This window comes from Pseudorasbora parva, chromosome 21 (assembly GCF_024679245.1).
Source record: "Pseudorasbora parva isolate DD20220531a chromosome 21, ASM2467924v1, whole genome shotgun sequence".
In the NCBI taxonomy this organism is placed as follows: Eukaryota; Metazoa; Chordata; class Actinopteri; order Cypriniformes; family Gobionidae; genus Pseudorasbora; species Pseudorasbora parva.
In genome coordinates, this window is record NC_090192.1 from 25,288,574 (window position 1) to 25,314,477 (window position 25,904).

The 25,904-nt window shown below is 37.8% G+C and overlaps 2 protein-coding genes across 3 annotated transcripts in view; one reads left to right on the forward strand and one right to left on the reverse strand.

Moving 5' to 3' along the window:
- Window positions 1–442: 442 nt before the first annotated feature.
- Window positions 443–16,164, forward strand: mmrn2b (multimerin 2b). Of its 2 annotated transcripts, XM_067429476.1 has the most exons (8): window positions 443–3,430; window positions 8,999–9,121; window positions 9,246–9,352; window positions 9,473–9,535; window positions 11,724–11,825; window positions 12,539–12,951; window positions 13,037–14,525; window positions 14,737–16,164. In XM_067429476.1, the coding sequence occupies exons 1-8, from the start codon at window positions 3,189–3,191 to the stop codon at window positions 15,153–15,155; spliced, it is 2,958 nt and encodes a 985-aa protein (XP_067285577.1). In that variant the 5' UTR covers window positions 443–3,188; the 3' UTR covers window positions 15,156–16,164. The 2 variants fall into 2 exon arrangements, with proteins under 2 accessions (XP_067285577.1, XP_067285578.1); XM_067429477.1 differs by lacking the exons at window positions 443–3,430; window positions 8,999–9,121; window positions 9,246–9,352; window positions 9,473–9,535 and adding an exon at window positions 9,647–9,807.
- Window positions 16,165–16,202: 38 nt separating this feature from the next.
- bmpr1ab (bone morphogenetic protein receptor, type IAb) overlaps window positions 16,203–25,904 on the reverse strand; it is a 38,463-nt gene continuing 28,761 nt past the window's right edge. The window contains exons 4-13 of the mRNA XM_067429478.1: window positions 21,873–22,044; window positions 21,657–21,759; window positions 21,475–21,574; window positions 21,127–21,223; window positions 20,712–20,847; window positions 20,255–20,447; window positions 18,615–18,912; window positions 18,286–18,461; window positions 18,051–18,181; window positions 16,203–17,756 (exon numbers count right to left, since the gene is read on the reverse strand). Of these exons, the coding sequence (XP_067285579.1) occupies window positions 17,631–17,756; window positions 18,051–18,181; window positions 18,286–18,461; window positions 18,615–18,912; window positions 20,255–20,447; window positions 20,712–20,847; window positions 21,127–21,223; window positions 21,475–21,574; window positions 21,657–21,759; window positions 21,873–22,044 (1,532 nt within the window). The 3' untranslated portion in view covers window positions 16,203–17,630. The remainder of the gene's footprint in view (window positions 17,757–18,050; window positions 18,182–18,285; window positions 18,462–18,614; window positions 18,913–20,254; window positions 20,448–20,711; window positions 20,848–21,126; window positions 21,224–21,474; window positions 21,575–21,656; window positions 21,760–21,872; window positions 22,045–25,904) is intronic.

Sequence of the window (25,904 nt, forward strand, 5' to 3'; positions counted from 1 at the left end):
GTTGATTGGCATTTGTGAAATGTCCTCTATTATCATGAATAAAATCTTTGGGAAAATGATGCTTTTTGGAAATGCATGATTTGTCAAATAGGCTTCATTCATAAATGCAGCATATTATTATGAAAAATGTATTTTTGGAAAAGCACATTAAATAATGAAAAAAAAATATTTTTAAACATAGCAATAGTGCATGTGGAAGAGGTAATTGTGAAATATATTAAACAATTTCTTGTAATTTTACAAAATAAATAGATACTTTTATTTATTTAATTATTTATTTAATATTAAATTAAATTAATTATTATTAATTATTTCAGAATAAACTGGTACATTTAATTGTTGTTTTATTGAATTCATTATTTATTGAATTATTTCATTTTGAGTAATTTGGTCCTCCATACTTTTTAAGCTAAGTTTTAATTAATTTAGATGTCCAAGAAATTGGTGTATCAAATATGATATAGAAGGCTTATAAAGCTTCTGTTAAAAAAAAACAAATTAAAGTTAAAAAAACAAATAAAAGTTGAAGTCATTTTTACTTGAGATTCTATATGGAGATCCAAAATCCCCATGTTTAGTTGCTATACAAAAATATAAAATGCTTTTCTAGAAGTATTTTTAAAGACACTATCTTACAAACTATGTCAAGCACTAAAAAAAAAAACTTATCTCAGCATCCAAAAATTAATAATAGTTGACAATATCCTTAAATAAGCTTATAGTCTGCTCAAAGTCTGGTCAGCCTAATTGTGCCACATTGTGAAGCACAGACGGAGTGCTGGGCTTGAAGTGCCTAGAGCAGGAGACCCCATGTTTGTTGTCACAGCTGAGCTGTATGCTATTGAGGCAGTCAAGCGCAGACATGAGGCCACAGACCCTGAGGACCACCACACCACAGAGAAAATGCCTTCTTACTTTGACAATAACTCCTTCTCTCTGTGCAAACCCCCACTCTAAATCTAGTCCGGCCTTTTGGTAGGTGGGATGTTTTCACTCCAGGCTGAGAAAGAGCAGCTGATGTCTACTCCGAGGATGGAGTTTGGGAGGCATGGTTTATGAAACGGGGTCAGCGCTATGAACAAGGGCTCTTGTGTGTTATAAAAACTCTTGCCATTTATCACTGCAGACAATCTCTGGACTGGAAACATAGCATATATAGCTGAGCAGACATCTATTTCATTTCCCCTTTTCTTTTGCAAACCGTTTTTGAGCCACAGAATATGAAATATACAGTAAAATTATATATATTTAAAAAAAAAAAAACAGTTATTTAGTGGCATCTATGGATCCATGAAGAAACTTTAACATCAGTGTAACCTTTCCATTACAAAAAGGTTCTTTATAGTTCATTAAAATGTTCTTTACACTAACATTTGTTTATTTTATTTGAAGAAAGATTTCCTGAAAGGTTCTTTGCAAACTCAGAATGGTTCTTCTATCTATGGCATTGCTATGAAAACCCCATTCTGGAACTTTTATTTTTAGGAGTGTGAGGTCAGGTGTTAATGCATTAGATGTGATGAGCTAACAATGAAAAACAAAAACAAAAAGATATTGATGCTAATTTACAAACATGCTATTGATAATTCATGATCATTTAAAATACTTGAACTCATTTATACAATTTGACATGTTAAAATGTATTAGTTTATGTAGAAATGAACATTAACGCAAGTTAACAAATGATTGGTAAGATGACATGTAACATATTATACTATCGGCCTAGTAACAGTAAATTAAGTATAACCACAAGTAGGGCTAACCAATCCTAAACCACATTAACCCTAAAGTAGTACATACTTTGAACAAGTACAATGTAACAATGCCACCTTAAAATAACGTGCAATTAAATGTTGTTGTTCACTGTCAGTTCATTACACCTAAATGTAACGATGTTAATGAGCCTGCACGACACAGCGCGGATGAAGTTTATGTAATGTTTGAAAGAGTGCGGCTGCAGTCATTCGATTCTATATTTTTGAAAGTATAATTTTCACTTGAAAATGTAATCTGAACAAGTAGCCTAAGCTAACATCCACCTTTGTTCTGACCAAATGATTTAATAAACGGGAAAAAAATAATCGCGTTTATTAAATCTAACGATCGCTTGTAGGCCGTAGCCTACGTCAAACCATGCAAATTATACTTTGTTTTTAAATTGTTAACGTTAACAACACCAGCATTGCGTGGCTGCATTTAATTTGGATTAGGGCGGCAACCTGTAGTTCAGTTTCCTTTTCTGTGCAGTCTAATTTAATTTCGAATGTCATATAACGGTAGAAATATGGGGTGAATTAATTGCTCCCTTTAGCTAGAACAAAATAAGATTTCTTTAAGCAAAACGAGAAAGGCACAACAAAGGACACTATGTAACTTAGGCTAATTAAGCAAACAAGTGTGCTACTGTTAGCCTAATTTAACCATTAAAACGTCTTACCTGTCTAACAGAAAAGAAAAGAAAAAAGAAGCTGTTTTGCGTCCGGGAGTTTTTCGCCCGATTGCAGATGTTTTTCTGTAGCAACTCCGAAGTGCATTTTTACAACGAATAAATATAGTTGTCACTGGTGATTGTTGTTTGCTTTCTGGATCCGCCACCAAATTGTTTAATTATATCAAGTGCCGTGAGAAAAGGCTCTAACTCACATGCAATTTAGCCTACTAACCGGGACACCTTCTTTATGTACTGGTGTGACGTAATGACGCATAGATATGCTTGAATTTCCCGCGGAAATTCACCAGTACCAATGGAATTACAAACATTATTATTACAAGCTGACTGTTGTAAATTGAGCTACGGTAAGCAGATAGTTTTCAACACTGTGGTTATGTACTTGCTCAAATTTATTTTGGATAATTTTAACCCAAAAAAATTCACGGACTGCAGCTTTAAATATGAGAGTATAAACATATGAAACGCAACCATTTTCTTGCAGATGAGCATCATATGCATTGTAAGATTGTAAGCAGCGCAATACATGGATTTATGGTTTGTTAGCAAGCGGTAGATTTCCTCCTATTGTTAGAGGGTGTTGATACTGTCAAGGGAGAGGAGGGAGCGAGAGTAAGGGGGAGTGGGAACTGAGAGGGTGTGGAGAGAGACATACTGGTGAGGGAGTTTCCAGGACTGTTTAAGGCTACTTTTAAAACAGCCATCCGGAGGAACACTTTCAGTACCTCAGGAAAGCAAGATGGCCCAGACTCTGCCTCTGCTGCTTTTGGCCGTGCTGAACTCCCTGAGCTGCCACAGTGAAGTGAGGGCCAGAGATCCTGACGTGGAGGAAGAGGAGGCTGTGGAGATTAGAGGAAGGGCACATCATATGCCTGGCACCTTTGGGATGCCACATGAACGTCATAGCATCCCAGTGCCTCCAGCTGGCACACCTCAAAATGCAGAACCCCCTTCAAAAAGACATCTACCTGCACAAAGAGGGTGAGTCAAATTGTCATTTTTAAAACTATATATATAGTGCAAAATAAAAATGCAAATATATATTTATAGCATTATAAAATGTGCAAAATAAAACACAAAATGTTCTGGGTAAATTGAATGGGTAACAGCATGGTTAACTAAAACCAATGCTATCAAGGCATCATGTTACCAGTTAGTAAGTTTGCATTTATTGAATTACCAGTAAAACTACTAGTTAAAGTTATAGCCAAGTTTCCATTACTAAAAATATTTAAATTGAGATTACATGATCATTTTAAATTAAATGGAAAAATTAGAATTATACAAAAATAACAAAGTACAAAATAAAAACCAGTACCATAGTATTAGTACCAGTTCTGCTTACTAATTCTATGAATATTATTACATTTTGATGTAACTGATATATTGTAACTGTTACTTTAACAGTAACTAATAAATTGAGTTTTGCCAACTTATTTTGGTTGGCTGTGCTTATTTAAAATTGTATTTAATTTGTTGTAAATTATACTAAGGATGTGAAGGATATATTTGTCTGTTTAATACGATAATACATGTCTTAGGTCATCTCTGCAGAAATCTCTGCATGATTTTTTTTTTTTAATTATTATTACTAACTCTAAAAGTCTAATAACTGAAAGTAGACATTATTTAGTGACCAAAAATTCTAATAATGTTCTCAGCCTAATGAGGTGCATCATGGGAGGTTTTTCTTCTTATTGGCTGTTTTTCTTTTTTCTATCTGCCCCAACTATTTATTTAATTTCATAAAATATTATTTTATTTTAAAAAAATAATTATACAATTATGGTTAATTATTTTAATTATTATAAAAAAATGAAGTTAATGTAAAATTTTGGTTTGTAATTCATTCATACATCTTTTGTATACAAAACTAATATCAAGCATTCACGAGAAACAAATTCAAGTGAAGTGTGCCCAAACCTTTGACTGGTATTATATTTTCTCTGGATTGTATTTATTTGCTAAACGATCAACACTATAGTATAGAACAGTAACCAGAGGTGGACAGTAAGCAAGTATTTTTACTTTCTACAAAGTACAATTTTCAACTATATTTTTCAACTATACTTTATCAGTGTTTTTTTTTTCTGTCGATTTCCTGAGGATGAGATTCAGTGAGAGTAATTAGAGCGGACTTTTTTCATATGACATTTTTATTACATTAAGTACTAATGATATTCAATATGAAACGTAGTGCAGTTAAAATACAATATTACGCTTTGGAATGCTGTGAATTAAAAGCTTTCTAAAAAAACACTGATAAAGTACAGACACTTGAACAATTAGAGTAAAAATACTTCCCCACTGTCCGCACAACCCATTGAACAGACTGTACATATATCCCACACGTATATCCCATCTTGTTTTCATTAGTATCATATTAAATATGCCATTTACTAAAATCCTTTGCATTCTCCCTGATTCTGAGAAAAAAATTGAATGAATTTGCCCAAGAGGCTTAATTACAGTAATCTTACAATAAAGACAAGTTAGGGCTTCAGTGGTCTGGGAAGGTATTATGGAGTTTCATTGCGATATCCAATACATCTGATGATGGGCCTATATGTACAGTGGGGGATTGTGATGTAGATCCACTTCTATAGTCAGCTCTGTTTTAGATGTGTTAGCTGATATTTCAGTCTTGACAACACAGACAGTGGCTCTCTTTGGGAGCTTTCTGTCGATTTCCTGAGGATGAGATTCAGTGAGAGGAATTAGAGCGGACTGGGCATGCTCACTACAGCTTAACGGTGAGGTAGAGGACAGGTACCCCTACAGCAGTTTTCAAGGGCATTTACCTTTTAGTCTGGACCAGAACAAAAGAATATGAGCAGCAGCTTTATCCAGAAGAGACATAGGAGGAGTGATAATCAAAAGTGTTTAGGTGTTTAAAGAAAAATAAAAGAGAGATAAAAAGAGGGGTGAAGATGAAAGAAAGGTGGACTGATGAAGGATGTTCAGATGTGGGTACATGGAGATTAATGATAAAACCATAAAGCGGCAGACAGGGCTAGAATTCAGGCAAACTATGACTGAATCAGTGGCTGAATAGGGGCTGATGTTTTACTGGACAAAGGGTTTATGGTTCAAGGTGGCAACGAAAGGAAACAGAACAGCCCATTTGTATCTAATCTCTTTGTTTCTGAAACGGATGCAGAAAGGAAGGTCAGTTGAAAAAGCAATGGGCCGTTCATACAGGACGTGTTCTTGCATTTAAAAACGCCTAGAAGGAGGTGAAGAATGGAGACATGTTGTAACATTAAGCTGTTGACAAACCATCTTAAAAACGCACATCCTCATGCCTAGAAAATGGAAAATTAGCCCATGATTTACTCACCCTTAAGCCATCTTAGGTGTGTATCTTCTTTCAGACAAATAAAATCTGACTTATATTATCTGGCTAATCCAAGCTTTAAAATGGCAGTGATGTGTAAGAAAAATGCGTTTTTTTTCTTACGTTTGTGTAAAAAGAATATTTAAAACTTTGTGAAGTACTTTTTTGGCCAATCGCCTTCCGTATTCAGTTTATGGAAAAAGTGTTGAAAGTGCCTCTGTAGTTCAAAGGCTTACGCAGCGCTACCAGTTACCAGTCAGACGTCACGTACGCATCTTGAACTCCGAGAAGGCACTTTCAACACTTTTTCCGCAGAAGGCAATCAGCTGGAATTTTACTTTTAAAAGTTTTAAATATAAATATATTTCTTACACAAACGCATCAATTCGCTTCATGCCTTTATTAACTTTGCAGAGTCGTATAGAGCATGTTATTAACCGACAGGTGCATTTTTTATGAACTTCAAAAACAGAGCTAACTACAGCCATTAAAAAGCTTGGATTAGCCAGGATAAAATAACTCATTGTATTTGTCTGAAAGTAGAATGTCATATACACCTAGGATGATCATGGGCTAATTTTCATTTTTGAGTGAACTATCCCTTTAAACGTTTGCCAATAAAACTAAATCGCCACTTTCTGGAAAATTGTCGCTAAATATCTGTAATAAAAATTGATATTGCTGCAATTGGGGAAGCCAATATGGCTCTATTTTCATAACTGACTTGCGTCTCAAAAGTGTGCATGCAATATATGCTGTCATGTTATACTACGTTCAGAGGCAGATGCCTGGTTTTAGGGAACGCAATTGTGTAAGACAGTTCTAGTTGGAAGTAATTATACCCAACCATTTTGATGACAATGAGATTTCAGCTTAGTAATTTCAGAATGACCAAACCAACATTTGAGATGCTGTGCAATGAACTTGGATCATTGGTTAGTCGTTATTTTTCTGAATCTGATCAAAATGATCTGCTGAGAGACAGTCACATTAGCTTTTTTTTTTTTTTTTCATCAAAGGATTTATTCAGTAAATGTGTTTCAATTGTTGTTTATGCACATACCTTCTATGGATATTTTTTTTTACTGGTTTTGTGGTCCAGGTTCACAAATGTAATTTCTACATGAAAAAGTTAGTTCAGGCAAGAATTAAAGGTAGAATGAAAGAATGAAAAATTGAATTAACCTTGCCATAGTGAAATAATGAGAGTTCTGTGCATGGACATCACATACTGTGAGTCTCAAACACCATTGCCTCCTACTTCTTATGTAAATCGTATGCATGAAAAACACCACAGAAAATAAGTGATTCTCAACATAGCGCCAACTGTGACACAATTGCTGGGCTCATTAATATGCACGCCCCCAACATTTGTATCTGTCCGAACATGTCAGGCGGAACTGCAGCCGAATCATCGGGACTGCAGGTAAACAAGCGTCACGCGAGGATGGCGATAACGGCAGCTCTCATGGACACAAATGTCATGTTCCAGGCTGTGCAGGGGACGTGAGGACTTTTCATACCCCACAGATAAAAAATGTCAACAGTCTTGGTTGATGTTTATTATAATCGGATACTGCAACAATTTAATTCAAAAACGCTAATAAACAAGTAAGCTGCATTTTATCAATATCCATTTAAGATGTTCTGCTTAAAGTGTCATTCAGACAGTCTGTGTTCTGTCAAGACTCACAAGCCGCTTTGCTGAACAACTGAACTGCTGTGAGCTGCTGAAATAAGCCAATCAGAGCAGAGCTCAACATTAATATTCATGACTCTTCCAACTCTTCAATTTTTGCCGTTAAATAAGCCACATGTAGATATCAGAGAACAATTTAACATATTGTTTCAACTCATTCTAGGGCACCTTTAAAACAACACAGTAAATTATATATTAGTACTTTATTCAAGCTTGTAGTAATTAAAGCGTAAATATCAACATTATAAAATTAAGTAAAACTACTAAACTTTTCTGTAACTGGTGTTCCCATCATCCACTGGGGCTCTATTTACACAGTTTATTATTGCTTTTGTGACATTTGGACTCAAAATGACACATTCATACTAAAAAAAGATCCATCAAATGTTACCGTCACTGTACTGTGTATCAAATATTGAAGTCTCTGTGTTCAGGTTGGTATTGAGTTTTTTATTACGTAGATTTGGTGTCTACACAACATCTACTGTATTATTTACTTGAATGTTTCTAGATAAAGCATACACTTTAAAAGTGTGGTTTCAGTGTTATATTGTTTGAGTAAAAAGTATAGCAAAGGAAACTTCAACTAAGTAGAAATAACTCAACCTTTTACTGGCTATTAAAATTACACATTTTATTTGTTAATTTTACTTACCTTAGTTAATTAGAGTTCATTATGTAAAATTTGTATAATATATGCATGCAAAAACTTTTAAAAGAAAAAGTTCAGTGATCCTGCACTGATATCTCCATATTTGCATAAAAATAGGTGGATGGTAGCTATTATTGAATTGAAAGACAAAAAAGAAACGAAAAAAAGAATATGGATCATGCAAGAACACATCCCATGTGAACAGTCTCTAAGAAATGCCTAAAAGTCATTTGAGGGGAATGGACTGTTTTATAAGCTTTACTAGAATAAGCCATGCCTTTGGAACAAAAGACAGCATAAAGAAAGGGAACTGACAAGCAAAATCTTGTTTATGTGCTTTTATGTCAGCTCTTATATTATGTTCATAATGAAAACGGCACTCTTAGCCCATGCAAAAACAGCATGTAACTGAGAACAGTTGCCACCTTTTCAAACATATGTTTCAGTGTTAGACAGGATGCAACTCTTGTAATATTGCAAACTAGGTCACTTTTGCAGAATACACTTTGTGTACTTTACTGCACGTAATACTAAACCAGGGAAAAACACAGACTTGTCAAAATAAGATTGAGCATGTGTAAACATCGTAATCAATGTGGGCGCATCAGATTCTCTCTGATACAACAGAAAGCTAAAAACAAACATAATGACTGTGCCAATAGAACGGGATATAAAACCTTTTGCTCAGCGATAATATCTTACCCTGAGCTTGTTGGGAAGGGTACAACAGGAAAACACAGGGACTGAAGACCATATATCTTCATCAGTCTGTGATTGCTTGTAATCTCTGCTCTCAGCTTTCTCTCTCCCCTCATTTCTGTTCTTTTATGTTTTATCCTTCCAAACCTTCTCTCTGGTCAGAAACTGGTGTCCGTATGTAAAACACCGTGTGGTCAGCACAGCCGTACTCTGTGCTACAGAGACTCAAACGGTGAAATCAGTCAACCCCTGTCCTGATGGAGCTCCTGACTGTCAAATCATCATGTGAGTCAACTCATAAACTCAAACAACCTCAGATCTTATGGTTCTCAAAACTATGCAATGCTGTATTGATGATGATGATGGTGATGATGATGATGATGATGATGATGATGATGATGATGATCAGGTATAGGCAGTCCTCACGGCCTGTGTACAAGCAGAAGCACACAGCACTCTCTTCCATACACTGGAAATGTTGCCCAGGCTATGGGGGACATGACTGCCTGGAAAAAGGTAACATTGGGGATGATTTCTGGATAAAATCCTTTTAACACAACAAAAGCATATGCATATGAGCTGCCCATCCAGTTGTGATGACTCATCTGTTGCATCCGCTATATCTTTCTATTCCAGACAAACCTCCAGAGGACAAGAAACATGCTTCAAAGTCTGAGGTTAACGACAATGGCAACTCAGGCAAGTCTGTTGTTTTGGGCAAGCTTTAACTTTAACCTTTCATACCTTTCCTCTTTCTGCAAGTTTGCTTCTTTAAAACAACCTTTCTGACAAACATAGGAAATACCCAGCAGGCCTCTGGCTCAGCGAATGTCCTTCAACAGGAAAGGAAGAGTCAGCTGGCATCCGGGATAGTAGGAGCAGTGCCCTATACCAGCAGAACAAAGCAATAATCATATTTAAGAATAAAAACATCTTAGTCATGTTTTCCAAATTTTCAGCATGTTCCAGAGGTGAATATTTTGATGTTATAGAATATTTTCCCAGACTGTTAAAAGAAGACATCCCATGAGGGTCTCTCTCTCTTTTAGTCATTTTGTCCAGTAATCCCATCATTCATCTTGCCAAATGATTTGACAAATCACATTGATAATACTATCCCAAAAAAAAAAAAAAAAAAATATTATATATATATAATTATTATTATTATTATTTTTTTTAAAGTACAGTTATTTAAAATCTTAAGTAATTAGGCAGGTTTCCATTACATATTTGCACAAGACTTTTGGGATATTTTCTAAATGTCGATAAAAGACTATTGTGAAATGATTCCGTTCCCATTAAACTAGGTCTTGGAATTCACACTAAATAGTATGACTAAAATGTATTTTTTCCGTCTCGTGATAAGTCATTCCAAAAATCATGGCGATGGATGTTATGTATAGCGCAGTCACTGCACTAGCCATTATTTTTAATCGAAGGAGATGTAGACGTGTTATCCAAGCATTAATGGCAAAGAAAACCCTTTATCCTTCGGAGTGGGCCACATAAGGGGTTTCCGGGAGGTTATAATATGTGATTTCACAAAGGAACTGTGGATTCAGAATTTCCGGATGAACATTTTAAACTTTTGTGAGTTGTGTAATGCAATACGGCAATACATAAAGAATAAAGAACTGGTCTTCTGTCCAAACATACTGCACCATCTTTAAAAAAATGTTTGTGACTTCTGTACGCAGAGGTGACCTGTAATTACGAGAACTTTTTTTGTGTCTGAAAGTGACATTTCCATTGGCCATATTTTCAATTCACATTTTCAATTTGCGCAATTTGAAGGGAAATGGAAACGCACCTGTTGTGTGCTTATGAGAGCCTCATGTCTGCCAAATACTTAAAGGGTTAGTTCACCCAAAAATTAATTTTCATTAATGACTCACCCCAATATCGTTCCACACCCATAAGACCTCTGTTCATCCTCGGAACACAGTTTAAGATATTTTAGATTTAGTCCGAGGGCTTTCTGTCCTTTGAATGAAAGTGTATGCCCACTTGCTGTCCAGTCCAGAAGGTAATGAAAACATCATCAAAGTAGTCCATATGTGACATCAGTTGGTTAGTTAGACTCTTTTGAAGCGTCGACAATACATTTTGGTCCAAAAATAACAAAAAATACGACTTTATTCAGCATCAGTCTTCTCTTCCACGTTTGTTTTCAAACCTCAAATAAAGAATCAAACGGTCGCGAATCAGCAGATTGATTTGCGATTCATATCACCAATGTCACGTGATTTCAGCAGTTTACCAGACACGCGATCCGAATCTTGAATCATGACCGTTTGATTCTTTATTTGAGGAACACGGAAGAGAAGACAATGCTGAGTAAAGTCGTATTTTTTGTTATTTTTGGACCAAAATGTATTGTCGATGCTTCAAAAGAGTCTAACTAACCAACTGATGTCACATATGGACTACTTTGATGATGTTTTCATTACCTTCTGGACGTGGACAGCAAGTGGGCATACACTTACATTCAAAGGACAGAAAGGCCTCGGACTAAATCTAAAATATCTTAAACTGTGTTCCGAGGATGAACAGAGGTCTTACGGGTGTGGAACAACATTGGGGTGAGTCATTAATGAAATAAATTTCATTTTTGGGTGAACTATACCCTTTAAGCCTGCTATCATGAAAAAAAGATTATTCCCAGCAAAAATAATATTTAGTTTCATAATGTTCTGTAACATTAGGGTCATTAAATGTAACTTTAGGTGGAGTATTTTAAACATGTTAAATAGTTATGGGCTAAAATAATAACCTCTCTAAACTGAGCATATGCGTGGGCCCAATATTTACCCTCAGACTTAAAATGTTGTGGTTAATTTCCTTCCCACGTTCTCCCTCCAAACAAAATGGGTTTGTTTTTCTGTAGAAGGTAAAATGGAAACAGACCTATTGGAAGACGCAAGCTGGGCTGACAAACCTTTACAGCAGGCTCCCATTCATGGTTCTTCACCAAACCAGAGGCCTGTTGGTAAGACAGCAAACCTAAGCACACAGGAAGACATTTAAATCGACACATTACAGTATAGGTATACGGTGAGATTTTACCACCCTAAACTGAACGGCATGACTACTTAATGACGTCTTCCTCTGGAGGATATCCTCTTTTTCTTATAAACAAACTCCACCGTGATGTAATCACCCAGAGATGTAGGAAGACGGAAGGAGATTAAGAAAAAAGGGCAAAAAGTCATCACTGAACCATATGCTCAGGATGAGTCATGTTTGAAAAGAGGTTTATATCTTCTCTTATATCAACCCAATGAGCTCATATTGTTTAAATGCAGTTACAGCCTATGAAGGAAGGTCCATCCAAAAGGCTTTAGTTGTAATTGTTTCGATATTAAGTAACACAGTGAGTTGTATTTGTGAAGGAGGCTTGTAAGTAAAAGGCTATTCCTGATGAAAACACCATAAAAGCTCATGTAGGGTCTGTCAGGCGCAACGCTATCCTCTAGGGACTCTGTTCTGGCAGAAAGAGAACAGTGATTCAGAGCTTTTTCCGTGGCTGTGTGACGAATCAACATGCTGATATAGACCTAAAGATATCTTAAATGCACACACTTTTTTGAGCACACGAGTAACAAACTGCGATCTTTCACCATTCTCCCTTGTTAACATCTGAAATGTACAAACTGTATTGTATGTCTCCAACATAAAGGGGGCTTGTTATCGATATTCCAGGTGCCAAAGAAGGGATCCCTACCTCTCAGCCTCTGCCATTTCTTGATTCATCAATTCTGCTGTCAATGCATCGGTTAATGTCAACTATGATGAGTCAGCTTCAACCAGTGCTGGAAAGCTTCAATCATACACTGGAGCATCTGTCCAGTGAGGTGGACGCACTGTCTCAGGACTTGCAGCAGTTGCGAATGGAACAGGAAGACAACAGATCCATCAACAGGGGTCAAAGTGGATCTATTGAGCAGAGACTAGAGTACAGCCATCTCCAGATCGACCAAATGAAGACCCAACTGGAAGCACAGAGAGACCAGATGGAGAGGAACTTTCAGACCCAACAAACACTGCTGAAACACAACCTAACAAAACTAAAGGAAGATATGGATGATCAGATCAGTCAGAGTCAGGATGCACAGGTCATAATTCACTTGGACTCCTTAAGTGACTACTAAATCTTAACACTTTGAAGTGGATAAATCTTTTTTTGTGTTATTCCAACAGGTGAATCTCCAGTCTCTAACTGAAACGGTTGAGGAGGTGAGACTTGGCCAGAAGAGGCTGGAAGGGGCACTGCAAAGAGAACGTGCTGAGTTTGTCAATCTGAGTGGAGGCCAGCCAACACAGGTGTCAGGAGTGCACGAATCCATCACTCGGCTAGATGAGAAGGCACAAAGTAACTCTGTGCAGCTCAGCAGCTTGTCAGAGACTTCAAAAGATTCTGCTAGAATGATCAAGGATCTGCAAAAAGAACTATTGATCCTGGGACAGAGCCTAGAGGAGGTCAAACAACGCACTGAGGTCCACTTCGCGGAGACAGGTCTGGAGGTGGAGGCTACTCGTGTCAGGGTGCTCAACAGCATTGGTGAGCTTACAGCTAATGTAAGTGCACATGAAGGTCAGTTGAGAGAAATTGAATTTGACCTGGACAACATCTATCATCAACTACAAAGAAATGATTCAGTAATTGCAGAGCAGGCCGTTTGCTGTAAGTCGATGGGCAGTTCACTAGCTAGGTTGGAGTTGGAGGTGGCTAACGTGACACATTTAACAAGACAGAACCAACTTGCACTTGAGGAGGCAAATCTAGATAGGAATCAAGCTAATGAAATGGAAGATCTTCATCAGGGCCTGCTAAATATGAAGGAAGCATTGGCCTTTGAGCAGAGCAGAAGCAGGAGTCTTCATGATAGTATTTCCCAGCTACAGGCTTCACTCCTGGACAGCCAGCAGGAGATACAAGGCCTGAGAGAGCGGGACGAGGACAAGTCGGCTGAAATTCAAGGTCTATCATCCACCTTCTCTTCCCTCCTGAATGATGCTGTACGCCACTCTGAAGTCCTGGAAGTGCTACTCGGAGAAGAGGTCTTGGAATTCACACACTGGTCACACAGCCAAAAGAAAGAGCTCAGTATCCCAGATCTTTTACAGAGAATGCATGTGATGCAGCAAAAAATTGAGACGCATGACAGGAGTCTGAATTCTCTTCAGAGAAAGCATTCTGACAGGGATGAGATGAATAGCGACGACCCGGTGGCATACTCAGAGGGGACTGCCACGAAGAATCAGGTGAAGGACACTGAAAGCTACCAGTCCTCATTAGACCCTTTGACCGGAGAGGAAGATGTGGATTACTCGGTCAGTGACTTCTGGAGTCTGGGAAAAGAGGTGGAGCAATTAGCAGGTAGAATAACCATGTTGGAAGAGCGCTCTGGCAACTGCACAGAGCCCCCTGGTGGTTCTGTTGTGGACCTGCAGGCAGATATAGCATCCCTACGTCTCAGCCTGGAGGATCATTTGAGAATGTTTGAAAAACTGTTCAGTAACACAGAAGAACTACTCAGCTCGACTAGAAGCCTGAACCTAGATGAAGTTTGGAGGCTGGTGAGAAGAAAAGAAGGAAAGAGAAGGAGGGGGCACCAAATGCAAGAAGACCAGGTGAAAAGAGAAGAAAAGTCTTCCAGTGTGCGAAGCAAAAGATATAGTGAAACAGGTAAGAGATCTCCTCCTTTGTAAAAAAAAATGCATATGCCATTAGTTTTAAAGTCAATGTTTGGTACTGTAAGGCCTGCATAGTGAACAAACAACAACACCACCCCTCAATGGACAACATTAAAACTACATCATGACAAAGCAGTTTTTCTATAACTGAAAAGTATATGTTTTTACCAAAACAAATCATCAAACTAATTGTATCTCTTTAGGACATGCTCAGCTACCACATGCCCCCATGGTGTTCATCACAAGCCTGGACTACAACATAGGGCCGAATGGGGAGCTCACATCAAAAACTGTGGCTGTGAACTACGGTGGTACATTTAATCCTACATCAGGGGTGTTCCAGGCCCCTGAAACAGGACTCTATCTCTTTTTATTGACCTTAGACTTTGAGAGAGGCCTTTCATTGGCTGTACTGAAGCGCAGTGGAGTTCCAGTGGCCTCGCTCAGACAGGAACAAGGGGAAAAGAGGGGACCAGTGAGCCGAACCACTCTGATGGAGCTTCGGCGAGGGGAGACGGTTACATTAGAATTGATGCATGGATCATTACGAAAAGCGCAGCCTGGGGATAACAAACTGTCTGGACTATTGCTCTTTATTACAGAGCACAAGGACAAGCTGTGAAAAGAACTGGGTGAGCTACAAAGGCACGGGAGGATACATTCAAGCGTGACGCACTGTGCGTCACTGCCAGACACGCTGTAATTTGTATGCATGCATCGTCTTCTTGAAGGTGGCAAAAATACTTGTTGAAATATTATGTTTTGTTATTGGTTATGGGATATTTCTGAAAAACGAGGTAGGAAACAAGACCATTTTATACCAGAACAATTTAGATACCACCAGTCCCTTCTGTTGGTCTTTAAAATGTGGAGGATCTAATAATAAGGAAAGCGGGAACAGTTGTCATAAGGTGATATAAATAAACAAAAGGTACCAATAGTGGGATAACTCTGTAAATTCAAAACTAGACATCCAACAATTCATGCATTCAAATGATCACATTCAATGCAAATGTCAAGCAAGAAAAAAACATCATGACTGTGTACTAAAATAATGTAATTTACTTAGAAATTGATACATTGGACTAATTCTGTTTACAGAACAGCTTTTCTTGGTAAACATAAGGCATCTCTTTTAAAACCAGATACTGTGCACAATACAGTTAAAAAAAGTTCATATTATTCAGGCCATTTTACATATTTCCTTACACATTAAACAAATAGGACAAAAATATTGTGTAGTCATTTACACTACAGATGAGCTTAAATCTGTTCGAATGTAATGATTGTAATGGACAGAATAGGCTTGAGCACAAAACTGCAGCCCAAACAATAAGAAAACATCTGAATCTTCGATGCAAAGGTTTTTGTAGTCTCCCTCCTTCCTTATACCTTTGTATAAACGCAGAAGCGGAAAATGATCTTCATTAATTATATTTCTCAGACAGCTATAAATCACTGCTATAAATACACCCCCATGATATAACCTGAAGAAACGGACAACTTGTTTTTCAAGGCAAAGGACTCTGGTTTTGACTAGTCTGGTTTTTATCCCCTGGGTGATTAAATTTTTTGACTAAGCTCTTTGCAAAAAATGTGTTCACATTATCTCATAAATTATATATATATATATATATATATATATATATATATATTTCATGTATATGAAACGTGAACTAAATTCACCTGTCCTGACTTAAAATTATAGATAAAGGGTCTAGTTTTACACATTAGATCAATGACAAATAATGATAATTCACACCCACACTTTCATAGGAAGTCATTAAATGTAGAATTTCATTTAAGTCATAAATTTACTGTTACTAGTGTTTGTAAGTTTGAGCTGCTCAGTAAAAACATTGAGAATGTCAGCTGCAAGAACAGTGTTAATAGTCCTGCAAGTTAAAGTATCTTACCACAATAATTCATACTATATGACATGACATGAATAAATAGCACATGCATTTGCATTATTCTATCACATTAGACATTTATGAGTCATATGATTCCCAAGCGTCACAACATTAGATTCAAGGCAAAACTGTTCAAATGAGGCATTGAAAACAATCCAATCTGACACTGAAAAAAATCAGATGTGATATACTGAGTTTGACTTGAAGGCTATAGGATAAAAACAACGGTTATAAGGCTTTCGGGAGCAGTAGGCAGCCATTTGCACCGACACGCCTGCGATAAGGCAGATCAGACCTGCCATTCTGGGAGATTAAAAGTCACCATATCTTCTCAATGAAAAGATCTTTTGTGGCTGTGGTGTTGGCAATATTTGGCTAGTGATACTTCAATTCTTCAGCCCAGAGCTGGAGTCATGAACATGGTCCAGGTCTTTGCAAAACGGGAAGATTTCTACTTGAATCCCTTATTGTATTTGATTATCTAAAGGAACAATTCTTCAAAAAGGCTATTAATTAAAATATCAATATGTAGTTAACGGGACATTTTGTTGTATACATATATATATATGATAATATGGGTCATTTGAATTTAATAGGGTGCATTCTCTGACATTTCTGTTGCCACAACTGCACATGGTCCAAATGCAGAGTGGCTATTTTGTGACACTAGCCATACTGGAACACATTGCAATCATTTGGCTGGGTCAGTCCAAATATCACCCCAAATATGTTCACCTCTCAAGTCGGTCAATAACAGAGCCTCAAGCCTTCTCCCAAATGGTCCATCACTGTGCTCCCATTACAAATGGCGTCACCATGCCACTCCATACAGATGTATTTTATTACACAGCTTTCACAGAAAGCACCACATGCTCTTCAGTTCTCTCCCAATATATGAGTGCCTGAAGAAGAAAAAATTGGTAATGATGGGGATGATGTGTGTAGTGATGCCTGTCGAACAGTTGTCCTTACTTCCTCATAGATGCGTTATGGCACATCCTGTCCAGCAGAGGGTGCTACATGACACCCAGAGCATAACTGCAACAGGGCGAGGAATTACAGACTGACAGGGAGGCAAATGTTCTGCTCAGCAGCGCTCCCACAGATCTGTCTAGGAACTGAGGCAATAGTTGCATAAATATCTCCGTGATTCATCTCCGACTGGCATATGGAGGGAAAACTGATCATATTTTGATATCCTGTGATTCAACCATTTTGGCAAGTGTTTTCTTGACTCGAAGAGCTGTGAGGCGAGAGGCTGGGTTGTGGGCCCAGCACTCAGACATAAGCTTTAACATGGCCCGTAAGCACTGTGTGGAGGAGACAAGAGACCAGTTGTTTTAGGATTGCATTTTACACAACTATTAAATGGTTACATTGCGGTGATATTTAAAAACCCCATGAATTTGAAAGTTTTGTGGCTTTTAGCATCCATCTGTTAGCAATGAAATCAACTATACACCACAAAATTACTTGTAATAAGCACATTTGCAATTTACAGTCATCAAAAGGGATTTCTGTACCCCAAACTTTTAAATGTATGTCAACACATGATAGATAAAAATCTGTGGGGTTTTGAACTGAACTGTGATGCTTGATCTTACCTCGTCACTGTTCCAGCGATTAGACACCACTGGCCGCATGCCTTTAACACATACCACTTCCCTCATGTCCTCATAGGATGGTTCTGAAGGTACCATGTCCCAGTATGGTAACTGATACTCCTCAACAATACCTGTACATAAAAGAAAATGGAGTTATTAAAACAAATCCATCACATTTATAAAAGGAGTGACAAACATTTATTGTATACATTATCATAACCTCATGCAGACGTACCTCCTGTTACGCATCTACGGGCCATCTCCCAAACAATGAGACCGTAGCTGTAAATATCAGCCATTATGTACGCTTGGAATTGGTTCTTATTTAGGGTCTCATCCAGGACCTCTGGTGCCATGTACCGCCGTGTTCCCATTCTTGTGCTCAGAGGGACGTCTACTTCATTGGTGTCACTAAAATAAAAGCAAAGTTCAACCTATTGGAGAAACTGCATACTAGCTGTATATGAAAAAATGAAATATGCTTCTATGTTACTTTTTAGTCATTGCCAGTGTGCCAAAACAATATTTACGCGAATGTTTGAGTATTTGTAAGAGCATCTTCACCTGTTGTATTTCACAGCCAGGCCCAGATCAGCAACGCAGCAGGTGCCATTCTTCTTTATGAGGATGTTCTTGCTCTTCAGGTCTCTGTGAGCGATTGCAGGTTTGCCCTGTGTGCCGTAGATCTCTGTGTGGAGGTGGCACAGGCCGCAGGCTGCAGAATAGGCCAGCCTCAGAAGTGACTGTGTGTCCAGTGTGGTGTATTTCAGATAGTCATATAGAGAACCGTTCTCATGGTAGTCCGTGATGAGGAAAAGCTGAGTGAATGCTCCTGTACCCTTAATATCTGCAGCTATAAAGCCTGGAGCAAGACCGGAAGAATGAGTGTGAATGTTAAAAAGAAACACAAAACAAAAATAACAGCAGCACTTGTATCGCCAGAGACATTCATTAAAATATCAAATATTTTAATGTTTTTTTATCAGTATACAAAACTAAAATGTGTGCAAAATATGAATCTACCTTAAAGGATTAGTTCACTAGTTCAGAAATTGACTCACCCCCATGTCGTCCAAGATGTTCTTGTCTTTCTTTCTTCAATTAAAAAGAAATTAATGTTTTTAAAGGAAAACGTTCCAGGATTTTTCTCCATATAGTGCACCTCAACAGGGTCCAATGGGTTGAAGGTCCAAGTTGCAGTTTCAGTGCAGTTTTAAAGGGCTCTACATAATCCCAGATGAGGAATAAGGGTCTTATCTAGCAAAACAATGTCATTTTAGAAAATAAACGAATATATACTTTTTAACCACTTTACGCATTACATAATCACGTTGGGTCATGCATGACGTGATGTTCGTCTGTGTACTCCGGTTCAAAGCGGTAGGGAAGTGCAAAAAACTTCAAAATCGCACATCGCTGTTTCACCTTTTTTTGTGTAAAGGGCGTTTGACTTAGTCTTTGCACGTTCCCTGAGTAAATACTGGAGCGGTACTCCAGCCACGTCACGTGTAACCTTTCCAATGTCATTACATAATGGTGAAGTTGAGCACGCTAGTGCAAGATGAACATTTGTGGTCAAAAAGTATATATATATTTTTATTTTTGAAAATGACTGAGTGTTTCACTAGATAAGATGCTTATTCCACAGCTAAAATCATGTAGAGCTCTTTGAAGCTGCACTGAAACTGTAATTTGGTTGAATTGTGTTACAGTATGTCCAATTCAACATGTTGGACTTCATTGAGATGCACTATATGGGAAAAACATTCTGGAATGATTTTCTCAAAAACCATTATTTCGTTTTGACTAAAGAAAGACATCTTGAATGACATGGGGTGAGTAAATTATCAGGAAATACAAATTCTGAAGTGACCTAATCCTTTAAACCTGCTAAACGTTTCATCGTCCCTCCATGTTAAAATATAAATGCAATATACAGTATTTCAATGTTTTTGACTCTGTACATTAATAAGTATTATTGTAATGGTTTTGCAATGCACGTATTATATAAAATTATTAAAATGCAACACTCAATTATATACATAATCCCCTGGTTTCACAGACAAGGCTTAAGTCTAGTCTCAGACTGAAATGTTTGAGCGTTTTTCTCAGAAAGCAACTTGCCCTGATATAATCTTAAAATATGTCAGACTCAGTACCATTGTTTTGTCTCAAGATGCATATCAGTAATGTTTTTTTCCTACCGAGTATATTCTCATGTCTCATGAGCACTGTTTGGTAAATCTCAGTTTCTCTGAACCAACTGGCCTCTTCACGGGTAAAGAACACTTTCACCGCCACTTTTTCTCCTCTCCAGCGCCCGAGCCACACTTCTCCATACCGCCCCTTTCCAATTTGACGTACCATCTGAATTTGTTTAGCGATGGTGCGCTGGACCTGTGAATCGAGAAAATTGGGCAATTCAAGTCAACATATATAATGGTTCTTAACCACTGAAACAAGTTGCAAAACAATTTAATCTTCAAGGGTTCCCATAACCATAAAATAAATAAAGCAATTTCCATGACCCTTTTCTGACTTCATTCATTTTCATAACCCTAAATCAGTTTAAAATTCCTATTTTCCTAAGATCTTTCAAACCCTGTTTTCTTTTTTATGAAAAAAAAAAAAAAAAAAACATGTTCAGAAACGGTGCCTCACCAGCAGGGGGAGCCCTGAACCAGAGCCAGTGCTTGACTGACTAATTAGATCCTTGAGAGACTCTCCTACAGGGATAAAGGCCTCATCCTTCTCCAGATCTCTTTGGTACCGCCTCCGTCCCGTCTGTAGCTTATACCTGATCAAACAGCCACACAGAGTATATCATCACCTTCAATACAATGTTACATCACAGAAGCTGTTCCACAAAGGGATCAGTAACTAATTACTAAGAGCAACAGTATACTATATCCATGCATTAAGATCAAGCACAAAAGGTGCTAAATTCCCTTGATTATCATCTTAAACAGGTGTGCCTGTGCCAGTGTTATCAGTATGCTGGTCAATAATTAACAGACAGAGGGGCATCTTTCATTCATTTCAGCTGGATAAACATGTCATGAAAATAAAGTCTCACCTGTAATAACACACCACAGTTATGACCACCAAAGTGAAGCAACACACCGCCACGGAGATCAGAAAGGCCAGCAAGTGGGCATTCCATAACGGAGGCTCTGGATTACAAAAAGATCACAGTTAACTGTTTTCATCACTGATAAGAAGAAATATTTCTTCAACATCAAATCAGCATATTAAAAGGAGACATGATTAATGGCTGCTTAAAATTCAGCTTTTGCCATCATATGAATTACATTTTAAAACTTTACAATTAAAACTAGTTATATAAAATTGTTACAATACTGCTGTTTTGACTGTATTTTTGAATGGAAGTGTGTATGTATGTATGTATGTATATTCCACTTACTTTCTGGAATAGGAGGTGGAAGTGTGGGCTGAAGGTCTCTATTACAGAAATCTGTGGAACAGCACTCGATAGTCCGTCTGGTCTGAGCATTAGGGGAGTCCTGGACAACAATAACCACATTCAGTCATCCATAATGCCTCAGCACTTAAACATCTATTCTTCACTTGCCATTTATGTATTACCTTGCACTGGAAGTGGGAGCCCTCATACTTCATGCAGCCGGAGGTGAGGATAGCCTCACCGTGCTCATCTTCCTCTATGATAGCAAAACACTGGCCGTTCGTCCTGTGTAAACACACAAAGACCATTTAATCACAGTGTTCGTGATTTAGATGAGCAGTTAGAGGAAGTTGAAAGTAGCTGGTGTGAGCAGCAGGAAAAGCACATGGTCTACTCACTCGCAGGTGTTGTTTGTAGCATCTTCGGGGCAGTGGCCCGAGCAATAGCAGCTAAGGAAGCGGGCAGCATCCTCGGGAGCCACGGTGGACCCGTCCCCTGCCTGTTGTCTTTTTGGATCCGATCCGGGCTTGACCCCGGTGCCGTGAAGCATGTAGTCTGGGTTCTGCCCACCTAGAATAGTTGAAATAGGGGAAATCAGTGTTTTAGAACACCTAGAATGTGACTGTCTGTCTCCATGTAATCAAAATAGACTATCTTTTTTATTATAAATGATTTATTTGTGAAAATTATTATTTTCTTTAAAGGGTTAGTTCACCCAAAAATGAAAATTCTGTCATTAATTACTTACCCCAATGTCATTCGACACTCGTAAGACCTCCGTTCATCTTCGGAACACAAATGAGATAGATATTTTTGTTGAAATCCGACGGCTCAGACAGGCCTTCATTGACACCAGTGTCATTTCCTCTCTCAAGACTCATAAAAGGCACTAAAGACGTCGTTACAAAGTCCATCTCTCTACAGTGGCTGTACAATAATGAAGCAAAGAGAATAGTTTTTGTGCGCAAAAAACAAAACAAAATAACGACTTAAATAGTGATGGGACGATTTCAAAACAAAGTTTTGAACCGTTATAAATTAGTGTATTGATTCATGATTCGGATCGCGTATCAAACCGTCAAACTGCTGAAATCACGTGACATTGGCGTACATGTACACGTGACACGTGATTCATGAATCGATATGCTGATTCATAACGGTTTGAAACTTTGTTTTGAAATCGGCCCATCACTATAGAAGTTATTCGTTTTTTTTGTGAAAAAACTATTCTAGTCGCTTCATAAAATTATTGTAGAGCCACTGTAGAGAGATGGACTTTGTAACGACGTCTTTAGTGCCTTTTATGGGTCTTGAGAGAGGAAATGACACTGGTGTCAATGAAGGCCTGTCTGAGCCATCTGATTTCAACAAAAATATCTTCATTTGTGTTCCGAAGATAAACGGAGGTCTTACGGGTGTCGAACGACATGAGGGTTAGTAATTATTGACTGTTTTGGGGTGAACTAACCCTTTAAAGGAGTCATAACATGAGAAATCCAATTGACCATAATCTTTTGATTGGAGTCCTTGTACCATTCAAATATCCAGCAAATTTTAGAGCTTAAAATGTCCTCCTCATTACAAACAAAGCATTTATTTGATCAAAAGCAAATAGAACTCATTATATTCACTTCGACATTATAATAGCAGTTTGAAAGAAACTTTTGTTGGCGGAAGCAATCGGCTGTATTGGATCAGACAGCAGCAACACCACAAATCATATGTAAATTATTTTGCATTGCTTAGTCTGTAAATGACAATTTTATGTGTTCAACAATTACGTGCAATAGTGAGTGGACGTTAATACGTTTTCTATGCAATGACATTGGCCAATCATAACAGTGGCCATTTACTGACAAGCGTTAAAAGAGCCACCCCTCAAAAATGTATTATTTCAGACAGAGGATCAGAATGAAGGTAAAAAAAAAAAAAACTTCCACATACAAATAAAATTATGCTACAAGTGCCTAAAGGAACATAATAAAAAAATCCTTGTCATGAGCCCTTTAATATAAAATGTTCCCTCGTAATTTTAATCAAAATTAACTTCCCCTCCCTCTTGCAGTGGCATCTACTCTCTTCTCTGATGGCGTGTAAGAAAAGAAAAGAAAAAAATTCACAACTAAATCACAGCCACATGAACACAAATCCCCTGTTATTCCCTTCGGTCTATGCTAAATTATACTGCAGGGAATCTAGGGATCTTAGATAAATAGGTGGGAGTGAGGAAAACAGATCACCATAGACTGTGAGTAAAAGAGGGAGATAAGGATTGAAAACTGGGACAAAGAGAGAAAGACGTAGATTTCTCTGTGCTGTAACCTGATCCGTCTGAGTGTGTTAGCATTTGTCGTAGACAGACAGGGTGCATATTGCCTCAGGCACAAAGACTCATGTGTTTAGTATTGCTGTGGGTGCTTCCTCTTAGAGCCCTGCTGCTTGTCCTGCAGGTCTGAGCAGGTCTAAACCCAGTCAAAATAAGCCCACACTAAAACAGGCATGCTGCTGTTTAGTAAAACACCACATTCCACATAAAACACCTAGGATCTCATTACTGTGCTGTGCTACAGACCTATCCCACGTCTTAGACTCCTTTAGACCTACCATCTCTCTCTCTTTCTCTCTGAATATTACTATAAATATTAGATAGTAAATGGCCAGGAGACACAAATTTTAACTGCAAACTCTGCTGATAGCAGGTAAGATCTGCCTACTGGACAGAGTTACAATGGTAGTAAATGGCCACAATTTTTAACGGCAAACTCTATCCAGTAGGCAGATCTTACCTGCTATCAGCAGAGTTACACCACAGCAACACCTCCAGACATATCAGCTGGGGTGGAGACCACTAAAGTGATAAACAGTCAGATAACACAGAAGTGTGGAGCCAGGACGCTTTAAACCCTGAGAGCTGATATCAGCTTGGGGAATGAAGAGGACGTGGCACAATAATATCAGAGGAAGAGAATAAACAAACCGCTCGTTAAACATCTACAGGAGAAATCTCACAATTCAGTGAATCACAACCTGTCTCATATAAATACATTATTCCTAACCAGATGTTGCTTCAATGCATGTCTATATTTATAATCAGTGCAATTAATAAAGAAGGTCATGTCAATAAGCAGAAACTCCTGTATTTTAAGTGCAGTCACGGCTGCTTCTATGTTGACAGAAGTAATATGGAAAATGGACTATATCTGTGACATAGAGAAAGTGCATAAAGGGCAGAACAGAGCAGCAGAAGTAGTGGGGGGTGAATCTCATGAATAAATGTACAGATCACATTACAATCCAAAAATCAAACCACACACACACGCGCACACACACACACACACGTCTGGTTCGCTATCTTTGTGGGGACTCTCAAAGGGTTTTTACTGTACAAAACTGTATATTCTATCCCCTACACTAACCCAATTATAAAACATACCCGTGGCAGAAAAAAAAAAAAAAACGTATTATACTTGTATAAAAAAAGTGTCATTTTCACATTTAAAAAAAACTAATTCTGTATGATTTATAAGCTTTTAGTTTAAGACCTCAATGTAGGTCCCCACGGTGACACGAGTCCCCATGAATCAGTGTACAAACACACATACACAAATAAATTAGATGTTGGACACTAATAAAATTAAGCCCTTTTTAAGGCAATAAAACATATTGTATTACAGTAAAAACAAATACCATAATATAATATTTTTATTTAAACCATCATAAAACCCCTATGCACAAATAATCTCCACAGTTAAAATATATTATAATACAATAGGTATATTTAATATCATTTAAATATCTTAATGGTCCTAAAAGCAAGCATTTTTTCAGCACTTTGTAATTTCTTTCATTTTAATCATGGGCTGAAATATGACCGGGGCATGTTTCATGAGATTCACCCAGGGATTTGAAACAATCTTGAGTGGAAAAACATCATGCTAATGCCAGGAATGAAAGTGTGCTTGACAATGCAGTGGCTATAATCAGTTTTATTGAGAGGGATCCTGGAACAGATGTGTCAAACACGATAAGATGTTACTCAACACCAAGTCAATTTGTGGAACATTGCTTACAAAAGAACATGTCATGAAACATTCTGTTGAATGGCCTGAAGGTGAAATGGTGAGAAGTGGGATTAGAAGGGAAAGTGAAAGACCAGATTAGGAACACAAGAGAGAGGATTATAGTGTGTAAATATGAGGTTGAAGACCGGGTCGAGTGGCACGAGCTCTGGAGACTGATCAAACACTCTTGAGTCCGCTCTAGTGTGTCCTTTCTTTTTCCTTTCATGTAACACTTTGTCTCCTGGTGTATGAGTCAGTCCATTCATATGCTGCTTTCATGCAATAGACAGCGATATAAATCTTCTGTTTATGTGTCATAGTGCAGTTTTTGCAGATGAGAAATGTTAGTTTGAAGCCACGAAGTTGTCC